The sequence below is a fragment of the Orcinus orca genome, chromosome 10 (assembly GCF_937001465.1).
Source record: "Orcinus orca chromosome 10, mOrcOrc1.1, whole genome shotgun sequence".
NCBI classification, from domain to species: Eukaryota; Metazoa; Chordata; class Mammalia; order Artiodactyla; family Delphinidae; genus Orcinus; species Orcinus orca.
The window spans coordinates 31,188,777-31,201,657 of NC_064568.1; the positions used below are offsets into that span (position 1 = coordinate 31,188,777).

General features: G+C 48.5%; 1 protein-coding gene across 5 annotated transcripts in view; it reads right to left on the reverse strand.

The window, feature by feature from the left end:
- Positions 1-12,881, reverse strand: part of FLNB (filamin B) — a 138,480-nt gene that overhangs the window by 50,969 nt on the left and 74,630 nt on the right. For all 5 annotated transcript variants that reach the window (XM_004267955.4, XM_004267954.4, XM_004267953.4 and 2 more), the window contains exons 9-18: positions 11,499-11,636; positions 9,721-9,847; positions 8,616-8,752; positions 6,990-7,183; positions 5,865-5,978; positions 5,128-5,271; positions 4,751-4,874; positions 4,254-4,414; positions 3,176-3,266; positions 2,738-2,907 (exon numbers count right to left, since the gene is read on the reverse strand). In XM_004267955.4, coding sequence (XP_004268003.1) covers positions 2,738-2,907; positions 3,176-3,266; positions 4,254-4,414; positions 4,751-4,874; positions 5,128-5,271; positions 5,865-5,978; positions 6,990-7,183; positions 8,616-8,752; positions 9,721-9,847; positions 11,499-11,636 — 1,400 coding nt within the window. The remainder of the gene's footprint in view (positions 1-2,737; positions 2,908-3,175; positions 3,267-4,253; positions 4,415-4,750; positions 4,875-5,127; positions 5,272-5,864; positions 5,979-6,989; positions 7,184-8,615; positions 8,753-9,720; positions 9,848-11,498; positions 11,637-12,881) is intronic.

Genomic DNA, 12,881 nt, shown 5'->3' on the forward strand with positions numbered 1-12,881 from the left:
AGACCTCTGAGACAGCTATGGCCACCAACAGTAATAACCTTTCAAGGGAGGGACTGTTCTCCTGTGAGGCCCAGTGAGCTCCGGGGGCTTCCTAAAGGCGCCACAGCAGCATGTGGAGTTCTCAGTTCCCAGTGGCTCCTGACTCGGCATGTCGGGGAGCTCTTGCCACCGGCTCCTCAAACCACTCTGTTCAGGGAAGCTTGGGGTGAGAAACTGAAGTCATTGAGGCCACAGACAACGAAAAGCACAGAAGGCAAAATCCTCCAGGGAAACTGTCATTGTATAATGGCCCTTCTACCTTTGACCTCTGGGAGGGTCTTCAAGCCCCAGCCAAAGAAGTCCACTCCCTGCTAAGGCAAAAACTCTGACCACTGTCTTCCAACAAGAACAGGATCAACCAGCAACGTCCATCACTGGTCCACGGCAGGCAGGTGACCTGTGGACTGGGGCCCTGCAGGGGACAGCAGCCGCCTGCAGGTGTCACGGAGCAAAGAGCCAGCAGTTGGGTGGGGGCCGCAGTGCCTCACACAGCAGCCCAATATCTGAGGGTTAAGCATTCACCCTAAGCCAGGATCCACCCTTGTCTCTCCACACACACTCAACAGCTGCATTTCTGGAAAGTTCCAGCCTCTTAATCCCTAAAACCACCACAAGAAGGTGCGCCTGTGGGCAGCGACCTGAAAAGTAACCCCGTGCGGCTTTCTGGGCTGACCCAAGTCTCTTAACCACATCCAAGAGCAGAGCTCAAAGGCACGCTTATTTCACCCAATCTTGAGCTGTTAGCTGTTAGCTCTTCAGAAAACAGAGTTCAAAGTAGAATGAGGATGTGTCAGCTCCACTCTCCTACCAGATTACAAAGTTCTCATGTTGTTTCTGCTTGTGAGTTGAGGCTCCACTTCGTTTATTCACCCATTCGGCCATAAATCATACAAAGCAATTACAGCACCAGACCCTGTGCTTGGGGCTGAGAATGGAAAGATATATATAACACGATACCCTAACCTTGGAAACTCACAATCTAAGAGTAGAGATTTAATCTGTTTTCTTTGCCATAGAGAAACAGGCAGAATTGCGATCTGCCCAAATAATAAAACAGTAAACCTCACTCTAAACAACAAACGAGAGGGATGGGAGAGGCACCGTGGAGTCATCGCAGTAAAGGCAGGGACTGACAGCATTTGCACAAATAGCCCCAAGAGGCCACCAAGCATGCCAACAGCCCTCAGACCTGCTACGATCAGACATATGGATGAACTTGACCTTGGGGTGACTCTAGAGTAAGGCGCTTCCCACTCTAGCTACATTTCAAATGTGATAAAACAGGACTGGGCTCCCGACCTCCACCTCCACCTCGACTGGCAGCTGGGAGCATCCAGGGCATCGGGTTCTAAAGTCCTTTCTGGGGGTGCAGGTCAAAACCTGAGGCTGTCCTGATGTCTGCAACTTACTTTCTAGCAACTCAGCCGAAACACAAAAAGGTATATAGGATCAAGAGTCTCAAAATGTTTTCCCAAGAGTCTTGTGATCTTGACCAGCGATCATGGCCATGCTTTCTTGTACCTTCTCCTAAGGAATGTGGAGAACTGGCAAAAAGATGCTATCAAGCTGGTGTTGCCAGTGGTAAGGCTCCCATCAGCCCTGATAAGCATCACTAGGAAAATAATTACCTAAATAATGAGCACAGAGCAGCCTGATGAGAAAACCGTATTCATCTACAAAAGTTTTCGTTTTACCATTACTAATAATGAACCCTCATTAGGGTAAAGAGAAACCACAGGAAGAAGCACATGTGGAGATAAAGGGCCACATAGAACCTGCCCTAGAGAACCTCGCACTGCCAGGCAAGTTCTCATAGTAAAGATTCCATCTCCAAGCATGTGTAGCCCCCAGTGCAGGGGGGACACCCACACCATTCCCTCATCCTCACTGTACCCCTCATTCTTTCCCACTACACTCTGGCCAGGTCCTCACTGAGAGAGCCCAGGGCAGAAGTGATGCTTTTCAAACAGTGCTTCTACAGAAAGCATCGCCCTTCCTCTCTTAAAAATGGCATTTCTCACATAGGGGGACTCTTCTTCAAGAATGAAGGAATCTCAGAGGTTTGGAGTGACTGTTTAGAACGCTATGCATAAGTGCGAGAATCCAGGCTTTTCTATAGGAGCTCCCCAGACCCTAGACGTGTAGCCACGAATCAAAATAAAATTTTAAATAAGTAAACATGAATTCATACAGAGAGGTAGATTTTTAGGCCCTTATTGCCTAAAACAACCAGAGCAAAGCAGCGGGGATGACAAAATCCTGTCTGTATTCCTGTATTTTGTAAAAGGGAATAATTTAGTGCTTGAAGTACCATTTCGGGCTTGAGGGACTAAAGGCTCTTTGAGAAAGACCCCACTGCACCACCTCGTAAAAAGGGTAAACTAAGGCAAAAGGGCCAGCAAGGACAAAGGCACGGCAATTCTCTCCCTGTGAGTAATTAGTAAAACACTAAAACCAAGAACGGAGGTGGGAAATGGGGGTGGGAAAAAACAACTAGCTTCCTGCTTGTTCTTGGGGAATCCTCCAGGTCCTCCTGGTAGAACCCATCAGGCTTTTCGTCAGCATTCCCAGAGGGGCTCGGAAGGAAAGGGGGAATCTCCTCCTGCCACAGAGAAGCACAGCTCAGAGCACAGATTGCCGCCCCCCCTCCCCGTGTCCAGAGTGACCCAGCCCAGCACCGAGTGGGGAGGGGCCCTACCTGCTGGGTGGGCGTGTATTTAACGGTGTGGGAATAGTCGTAATTATCAATGACGTCCAAGTCCTTCACGGCGTCGCCAGGAAGGGGGCTGCTGAACTGCACGTTGAGGGGGGCTTTTCCGGCCCCTTTGGTGTAGACGGTGAAGTGGGTCGGTTTCCCGTTTTCCACACCTGGGAGGGGAAAGTGAAGTGAGGAGACAGGCCCAGCTGGAGGGGTTTCACTTTTAGCACCAGTCTGACAGGTTCATCAGCACAGGCTTCCGCAAGACAGTAGGTGGAGACAGGGGCTGGCGTTCGGCCAGCGGCTCAGCTGAGCAGGGGCCCTGCTGAACTGGAGCCCCAACAGAGCCCCTGCTCCAGGGGAGGTAAGTCACTCACGGCCCTGGACCAACCATGCCCACTGCCTCCAGGGTGACCTCATGCACACATGCCACCTTACCTGCTTTGCTGAGCCCCGGGCCTTCTGCCTTCACTTTGCTGGCGTCGTGGGAAGGGTCGACTTTGACTCTGAAAGGGCTGGCGGGAATTTCCTGTAGCAGAGACACTGTCTCAGTAGGAAAGTCCCTGAAGCCACTGCCTGAGCTTAGCCTTCCGCCCAAAGCAAAGGAGGAGACCTCAGCATGACTTCCACTCTAGCAGATGGTGAGCAACTTCCGTCACCATTGGTCAAGTCTTCAGGCGCTAGCATCAGGTAAGGGCCATCAGTGGTCACTCATGAATACCTGGATCCCTGACATCATGGCTAAAGGATGGGTTTCCACAAACCACTCAGACAACTCTCAGCCTTTGACACCAAATGCTGAGTACTTAGGATACAAAATACTACCAAAAATAAAACCCCAAACAACAATAATACACAGGGTCGGAGGAAGGAAAGGGACATTCCTCCAGGGACAACAGAGAGCTAGGGTTTGAGGAATGCAAGGAATTGATTATAAATGCAATGACTGCAATTCTTCAAAAAGAATCTTTCAGAATAAAGGCAGAACAGGTTAAGTGGATGAAGCCAACTCAAGACCAACACCTTTAAGGCACAGACCTTTCTCCTGAGGTCCCTATCTTTACGTAAGATGAACCTGAATCACCAGAATTCCACTATTCCCTGTTTCAGGGTACTGCGCCTTCTTGTCTTCATTATCACGTGTAAATATGAATTCTATCTGAAATTCAAAACCCCTCTCCCTAGAAAAGTTTAAAGCCTGAGGCCAAGGTCATCATTGCAGAGAAAGTATAGCACACATCTAGAAACGAATTACGTTTCATTCAAAAACCGGATGAAAGTTTGTAATGATCCAATTTCTTTCCAGAGTCTGGCTTTTAACCACTGACTACACGGCCCCACTTCTGTTAGAAAGTGGTACAATTTTAGTTCTGGGTGTTTGTTCCTTCTTGGTTTTAAGGAAGCAGAGAGGAAAACTATTGGGCAGAGTTCTCAAGACACCTTCCCTGTTGCTGAAAAAAGCAAAAAGGAAATATGAACACAGGTGGCCAGAAAGAACCCAAGTCCAAACACACACCTGAGAGGCAAAGAGAACTTTGATAGTGTATCGCCCGGCGGCAGGAGGCACATATTTGACAGTAAACGTGTCATTGGCATTGTGAATAATGTCAAAATCCACGTCTTCCTCATCGTCACTTAACACCCGGGCATCACATTTAATGCCGACGCTGACATCACCTGGAACAGACCAGCTTATTAGCACCGGTTTACGAGAAACAGCACGTCCCATGCAATCACTTCCAGCTCAGGCTCACACCCCAGAAAAGCAACTGGGAAGTTTCCAGTAAGAAACCTGAGAAAGGGATGGTATTTAAATAATGGTTTTGCAGACAGAACGGAGGATTAGCAAAGGTATCACCACGGAACTGACACACAGGCTCATGAGATGAACAATTACCTATTCAGGTGGGTTACTATCTCCTGGTTCAAAGTTCATTACCCATGAAACGTTACAAAGAGAACTTCGTTCCCCAAGAAACAACGAGCACCGAGTCGGGTGAAGCCCCCTCTCACCTTCGCCAGCCTCGGTACAGTCCACTGTGAAGTGAGTAGGCTCGTGCGCCTTCAGTCCACTTCTCTCCACTCCTGGCCCAAACACTTTGACCTTCTGGGGATGGCTACCCTGCCTGATGTTGACCTAGAGAGGACGGGGAGAAAAGTTGTAATCAAGTTCTTCTCCCCGTGGATCCAGTAAAGACACTCTCAGTTGTTAGAATGTTATACTTCTGGGCAATCTACAGCACTCGGCCTTTTGGGCCACTCCATCTTCCAAGGCCCACCAAGCATGGGTCTTTCCATATATTTGCCTTGGCCATCAAGCATGGAGTCCAGACTGGCCTCAGGACTGGGCTTTTTCATTACCACGACCAAGGTTTCACCTCACAACCTACCCTGTAAGGGCTGTGCGGGATGTTGACACCTCCCCAGACCACGGCAATGGTGTGCTTGATGGGCTTCACCGGGGTGTACGAGCAAGCGTAGGTGCCATCCATCCGGCTCTGCATCTGGATGTCAATGGGCTGGCCGTCCCCGTCCTGCAGAAGGGCAGAGGCTAAGAACAGAGCTGACCCTCACACTGTCTCCATCCACTGTGGCCTCCTAAGACAACCAAGTCACTGCTCACTCACCCCACAAAATCTCATGGAACACCTATGACAGCACCTATGAACACAAGTGATAAAACACTACATGCATGTACGCATTTTTACTTACTAAGAGAAAACGGTCCCAAAAGAAAGCCATGGCCACTCAGTGCTTCTTAATTTTAATTCCTGCATTTAAATCCTTGGGCCAAATTCAATTAAATTAGATAGATATATTTGATAAACCCTTGTTTACAAACCCTCCCATCACAGTGTGAGTAGCTTCAGCCACACTGAAGGACATTTACAGGGAAATCTGAAACAATCAAGCCTCATTTCCACGGAGCACAAGTCATAAAAATCTGCCCCTTGCTTTACATGTTAGAATCTCATTCAGTCCTCACACAAACCCTACAAAATAAACACTGTTATTCGCAGTGTGTGGATGAGGAAACCGAGGATCAGATGGACTGAGCGACTTTCCATTACGTGGATGGATCCTGTTACCTGACAATCACCTGCACAGGTCGTCCCTAGAAACTTACCTGAGCAAATATCTTTAAGGGAGCTTTGCCGGCAGCCTTAGGATCCACGGTGAACTCGGCCAGATTGTTGACGATGCAGCCAGATTTCTCCAAACCTGGCCCGTATGCTTGAACCTGGAGCAAAGGGCCAATAGTGATTCTCTTTCTGTGTAATGCCCTAACTGTGCTCCTATCAGAAGACTGGTAACCAGGAAATGGGAGAAAAGGAAAACAACTGTGTCTGGCTTCACAGTACCTACATAATAGGATGGTTATGGGAAGGAAAATGCTAAAGTAGGCTGGGACTTAAAAATAAAAACATGCAGGAGAAAAAGTCTGTAAAACCAGGCCCCAAACTGGCCTGTGCTCCCTGCCTTAATCTGTGCAGTAACCGGGGCAGGGACCTCCAGCCATGCCCACCTCCAGTTTCAATGCTCCTGCTTTGTGAGGGCTCAGAACCTCTCCCACTGACAACACTCCAAAAGTTTGCAGCCCCAGAGAGTAAAGGACCAGCAGTTGGCCAAAGACGAGCAGCTGCCAGCCTGGACTGATGTCACCCTACGGTCAGCTGTCCAGGTGGGCCAACGGCAGCACACAGGGCGGGGGCAAGGGCTTCCTCCTGTCAGCCAGGCTGGCTCAGACTTGATGCTAATCAGCTTGCTAAATGTTTGAGAGAAGCTCTTGCAAACACTGCTCCAATTTAAGAGAGGGGGAGCTGGGGAGGAAAATTTTAAAACCTTTATCTATGGATCACCTTGAAATAATAACTACAGCAAGTGGCAAGACTGAAATATGATGCTCGGGGTTGCGAGAAAATAGCAGCTTACAGAGCCCCCTCTGCGGGCCAGGCACTGTTCTAAGGGCTGTCTTCATTCACATTACCTCCTTGAATCATGACAGAAACTCTAAGAGGCAGACACTCGTATCATTCCCATTTGATAGAGTCAGAGAGGTAAGTTACGTGCCCCATGTTACAAAGGTACTAAAAGGTACTACCAGGCTTCTAATTCAGGCCTTTTTCCTTCCTAAGCTCTCAAAGGCTCTGCTCTGCGATTTCTCCACATGCTGCTCAAGGAAACTCTGTGGGCACTGGGAGGAGTGCCAGGAGCCAGAGAAGAGAGCACAGAACATGACAAGTTGATTCACCAGATCCGGGTTGTAGTCTCCCGAGGCGGGGTGGATGTAGGCCATGTAGGGACTGTCTTTGATGTCCTCATCGTCACACATGATGTGAACGGCATATTCACCGGGCTCCTTGGGCCAGTACTTGACATCACACGATCCGTCGTTCTGGTCATCATACTCAATCTTTGCCTGGGAGGGGCCTTCAATGGCAAACCCTGGGGGATAGGGTGGGAGGATCCCCCTGGTTACATGGCGGAAGGTATCTAGTCTGGGTTACTACTAACCCACTCCCTCCACCTCCCTGAAAACCAAGTGTTAGCCAGAAGACTGAAATCTGTTTAGGTCCCTTTCCCACAAAACCAAGCCTACTGAGTCTTCACTAGAGACAGAAGGTTGGATTTTATACTTTTTTTTTTTTAAACATCGTCAAAGAGGAAGGTCAACCAGCAAATCTTTCTGTTGGCAATATGGCAACACAAGCCAAAAGCCTTAAAACAATGCCCATCCTTTGTCCCACCAAATCCACTGCTGGGCTTTTATCTGAAGGAAGTAACCAAGGATGTGTGTAAACAGTTAGATACAAGGATATATATACAGCATTGTTTTTATAGCAAAACTCTGGAAATAACTAGAGAGCCTAACAGTAGCTATATCGATGCACTGTAATTCCACAGAAGCCATGGGAAATCAAGACATATCCTATATTTGCCTGAGGCAGAAAGATATAAAGGCCACCCCCAGGTATTTTTGCAGCAGATCAATATTTGTATGCCTATGTACAGGGAAAAAGTCTGCAAGGATATACCTAAAGGCTTAATATTACCTCTAGTCTACAAGGATATACTGGATTGGCCAAAAAACTTCGTTCGGGTTTTTCCATAACATCTTACGGAAAACCGAAAGAACTTTTTGGCCAGCCCAATATTAAGATGTTTATTATTTCTCTAAAAGGAAAAGTTCAATGTGATTTCCTCTTTTCCCCTCTTTGCTTATTTCTATTAGCTAACAAAGAGGTCCTCAAACTTTGGCCGCTGGGCCAAATCTGACCCACTGCCTGTTTTTGCAGATAAGGAACACAGCCAGTACCCTCACCTACGGATTTTCTATGGCTGCTTTCACACTACAAGGCAGTCATATAGTTGCGACAGAGAGAATATGACCCGCAGTACTGATAGATTTGCTATCTGGTCCTTTACAGAGAGAGAGGTGCTGACCATTGTTCTAAAATGATCATATATACATCAGACGTTTACTTAAAATATACTCAGTTATGCTCCAAAGAGTATTTACTCCCCAAATTTCTAGTTTGAGCAAAATTCATTCACTGATCTAAACTCAGGATCAGTCAGTAATATCTGCCGTGTGCCTACTGTGTTCCTGGCGCTGTTTTAGACACAACGTCCATAAAAGGCCTCTGCCCTCAAGGTGTAGTGGATGAATGAATGCTGGTGCCAGAGGCAGAGGGCAGCTGGAAGGTCAGGGGGAGATGGGAACTGCAATTCCACAGCAGTACCCAGAGGTGGCCTCAGATGGTCAGGCGGCCAGGAAGCCCCAGGGAGTGAGGCTGAGAGGAGGCCTCAATACACAGCCTGACACGTAATCCAGGTACCCTGCAATCTCAGCTCACCAAAAGCTGCTTCCACTCACCCAGAGACCCCACCTCAGAACCAACGGACTCTACCACGAAGTCCGCCGACCGCCCAACAACCCCGCCATGGAGGCCAGGGCCCCATGCACGGACTTTCTGCATGCCTGCTTCAGGGCCAACTTGAACTTCAAAGGGGCTAGAAGAAAAGGAACAGAGGAACCATTAAAGAGGAGCAAAGAAGGGGCTACGTACAGCTATAAGCTCTTTACACATATTCTTTCCACTGGCCTGATACTTTTCCCTGCAGTCCCAATCTCCAGCCAAGCCCTTCCTCCAGCCAAGCAGGTTCCCCCACCACTGTTATGTCAACAATATCATGTAATGGGGCTGCTTCAAGCCACACTGCCTTGCACTATCCTGGTCATTTACCTTTTGTGTGCAGGGCTTACCAGACTGTGAGCCCGGGAAGGCTAAGAGAATGCATACTTTTCTATCTGCTGCTTATGCTATAACAAGAAAACTAGGCTGACTAGGCTTTATCTCATACGTGAATGAATGTGCTTTAACTTTGGCACAGGAGATTCTTAAAAGTTTGCTTAGATTCTCAGAAACTTATAATATGCCCAGATATTTCTCAAAGTAAACTGAATTTATTCAGAGTTTAAAGTTGCCCCCAGGAAAGCTGGAAAGTATGTGAATGCAGGGAAGGCAACCGAAGCCCACAAGGCAAAGCTGTAGACTGTGTCCCTCGGTTCCTGACCACACTCACGCAGAGGATTTTAATGTAAACCATAGCAGATTTTGACATTTTATCCATGGCATTCCCGAACAGAGGCACACAGTGAAAGGAGAATCGCAGTATATATAAGGGATATAGACACTCAGCCCATTTGCTCTGTATTACTGTTCCTTCTGGCCTTCTGCCTCCCACCAGCCCCAAACCGACAGCATTTGATTTAAAGCAAGGCAGCTGAAACCACAGCGACTTTCTGCTGCTTTTGAGAACAGGCCAAATGTCTGTGTGCTGCTCTGAAAAAAGAAAAAAAAGAAAGCTTTCAACAAAGCAGCTCTCTTTCCCTCCTGCAGCCCAGGAAGCCGCCACCATGAGTCTGCCCTGGGCCAAGCATGCCTCTGGAGAAGACGCAACTCCAGCTGGAGACTCACCTCTTTGGAATGTGGTGTCCCCCCCATGTGATGGCGATGCTATATTTCCCCGGGGTGCTGGGGTAATACTCAAATGCATACACTCCATCCAGAAAGCCTTTCTGCTTCACCAGCTCCTCCAGACCCTCTGTGGGAAGGAAGCACACCATCTTTCCAATGCAATCCTAGGCTCAGAACGAGAATCCACAAGACAAGGACAGAAAGACAGCGATATCCAGGGGGCTTCCCTGGTGGCACAGTGGTTAAGAATCCACCTGCCAGTGCAGGGGGCACAGGTTCGAGCCCCGGTCTGTGAAGATCCCACATGCTGCGGAGCAACTAAGCCCGTGCACTGTAACTATTGAGCCTGTACTCTACAGCCTGCAAGCCACAACTACTGAGCCCACACGCCACAAGTACTGAAGCCCACGTGCCACAACTGATCCCACATGCTGCAACTACTGAAGCCCACACACCTAGTGTCTGTGCTCTGCAACGAGAAGCCACTGCAATGAGAAGCCCACGCCCCACAACGAAAAGTAGACCCCACTCGCCACAACTAGAGAAAGCCCGCACGCAGCTTCACGCAGCCAAAAAAGAAAGAAGCCACCCATTTTAGCCGCCCACAAAAACTGGAGAGGGAGCAAACCCTTACAAGTATTTGGCATGAGGCTGAGGTTAGTATCCCGGTATATCCTTTTCAACTAAAGCCAGATAATGAAAGCGAGAAAGCTCTTATATGCTGTCTCCAAGAGGACAGGTTTTAGAGGCTACCCCACAAACTCCAGGCTGAGCCATCAGGCAGGAACTTGTTTTATGTTGAGCCCTGAGGTTTGGCTGGGAAAGCCATTTAGTAAAGCAAGAATCCAAGGTCAGAAAAAACACGCCTCCTCAGTCCCTGTAACAACAAGCCAAGGGAGGCGGGCAGCCCCAGAGCAGCCTGACACCAGGTCTGGGCAGTCTAGAGCCTCGGCTGCCCTCAGGGCACTGCCTGCCCCAAAGCTCGGTGCTCTGAGATCAAACATTAACTTTCTGGAGCTCAGAACACTCCTGCCCCAGCCTGTTAGGAACACAAAGAGTGAGAGCAGTCCTGGAGCAGGAAGCTGAAGATTCCACAAAGCTTTGGAAGTGAAACGGCCAAGGCTGCTGCACCTGCAACTAGAAATGCCGAGCGGCTTCTCTGATCTGGGGGAAAACGGGAGGATGGAGCAGATACCCGTCTTCCTGCTCTCTGTCTCCTTTCCCAAGACAGAGCAAGAATGAGCTGTAGGGTGCAAGGCACTCTTCCACAAATGGCATTAATCTACAAAGAAAACTTAATCTTAGGGAATTATCCTCCTTCCATAAGCAATGATCATAGTAATTAGGTACCTGACATCATTTCATCCTTTATAAAATGTAACCTGTAGAGGGAAAATTACTGGCTTTGGAAACTGGGCTTGAATTCCAGCTCAGATGCTTACAAGCTATGTGACCTTGGTCAAGACCCTTCCTCTCTGAGACTAGGTTTCCTCAAAGAAAAAAAAAAGGGGCCACTTCATGTTGCTGTTCTAACTCCATTATTTATTTCTATTCCCAGAAGCCTTAAAATAACATGAGGCTGTCAAGCCACCACTGTTCCCACATCCAGGGCAGACATTATTAAATGATCACTGTTTCCTTCTGCATGGAGCCCTGAGAGCCTCAAATCTTTGACACAGCTCTCTGGGATAAATTGATCAGAACTGGCTGTGCAATGATCCATGGCTGCAAAGCTGGCCGAAATCATACCTGAGATGGGGAAACAAAGGAGCACTTACTAGGACCCTTTACGGTTACGCCGAGCTCTCCACTTCCAGCAGCTTTGGTGTCAACCTTGAAGTCTGCAGTTTCTCGGATGCGAATGCCTTTTGGCTGTAGGCCTCGGCCACTGGCCCGGCAGGCATTTGGATTACAGGCTGCAAGCACAGTTTCAACATCAATTCAACCTTTCATTCTTTAGTCCGAGTTGAGCAAGCCAAGGTAACTTTGAGCCACCCGCCAAGAAAATGTTTGCTTTACACAAAGGGTATGCAGCAGCTGTCTGAGACCAGGGGTCCCGTTCAGGGAGCACACCAGGCTAGCAAATAAAGACACAACGTAACTTTGTCCAGGCACACTGCACAGGGACTGGGGAAAAATTACTTTGGCAAAGAAAGCAGGAGAGCACAGCGTGGATTTGCTGGGCTCCTGGTAGTGGCTGAATTCTGGCGTTTATCCTCTTGGTGGTGAAAGAGAGTTAAGACCTAGGGCTGGACATTGTTCAAACCTCATTGCCATACTCAAGGGCCCAGTAATTGGGAAGACTGGGTCTACTTGGAAAATGGAGCACTTGAAAACATCTGACCTTGTTCCAAACTTTAGATCAGCCATTTCTAAGTCTAAATGTTGCTGTCTTCCGCAGGAAGAGCCAGAGGATAGCTCAAAAAAAGACCAGGTCAACCCCACCTCTGCCAAGGCAGACAAACATTTCAGTGCTGTCTGTTACAAGGGCCTCAGAATGTGGGCAGCTATAAATGCAACAATTAGGAATAAACACCACTCTCAATTTGAATTCTAGCTCTAGTTAAAAAACCCAAAGTTGTAAGTCTAAAAATTAAGTACAAAGGTAGCTTCTAACATTCCTTACATAAGAGTTCCACAAAACTGTTCCATGGGGTTTGTCAGAAGGTCGACAAAAGACATTCTTGGGGCTTCCCTGGTGGCGCAGTGGTTGAGAGTCCGCCTGCCGATGCAGGGGACATGGGTTCGTGCCCCGGTCTGGGAAGACCCCACATGCCGCGGAGCGGCTGGGCCCGTGAGCCATGGCCACTGAGCCTGCGTGTCCGGAGCCTGTGCTCCGCAACGGGAGAGGCCACAACAGTGAGAGGCCCGCGTACCGCAAAAAAAAAAAAAAGACATCCTTGTGCCCTAGGACTTTTTTGACAACATGAGCTACCTTCTCATCGAGTATAGAAACAGGAGATTAATGGGTAAAATGTCACATTGCTCCTTTCCAAACATGACACTGCGTATCTGACAGCTCTCTATACGCTAGGGGCGTCACAAACTCCAGAAGACAAGACTCTTTACAGAAGGAAGATAGTTCCTCCTCTGGCTCCTCCTCCCTGCAATGTCCTCAGGTGGACATTCCCAAAGAGACATACACACACCCTTGGAGTAGA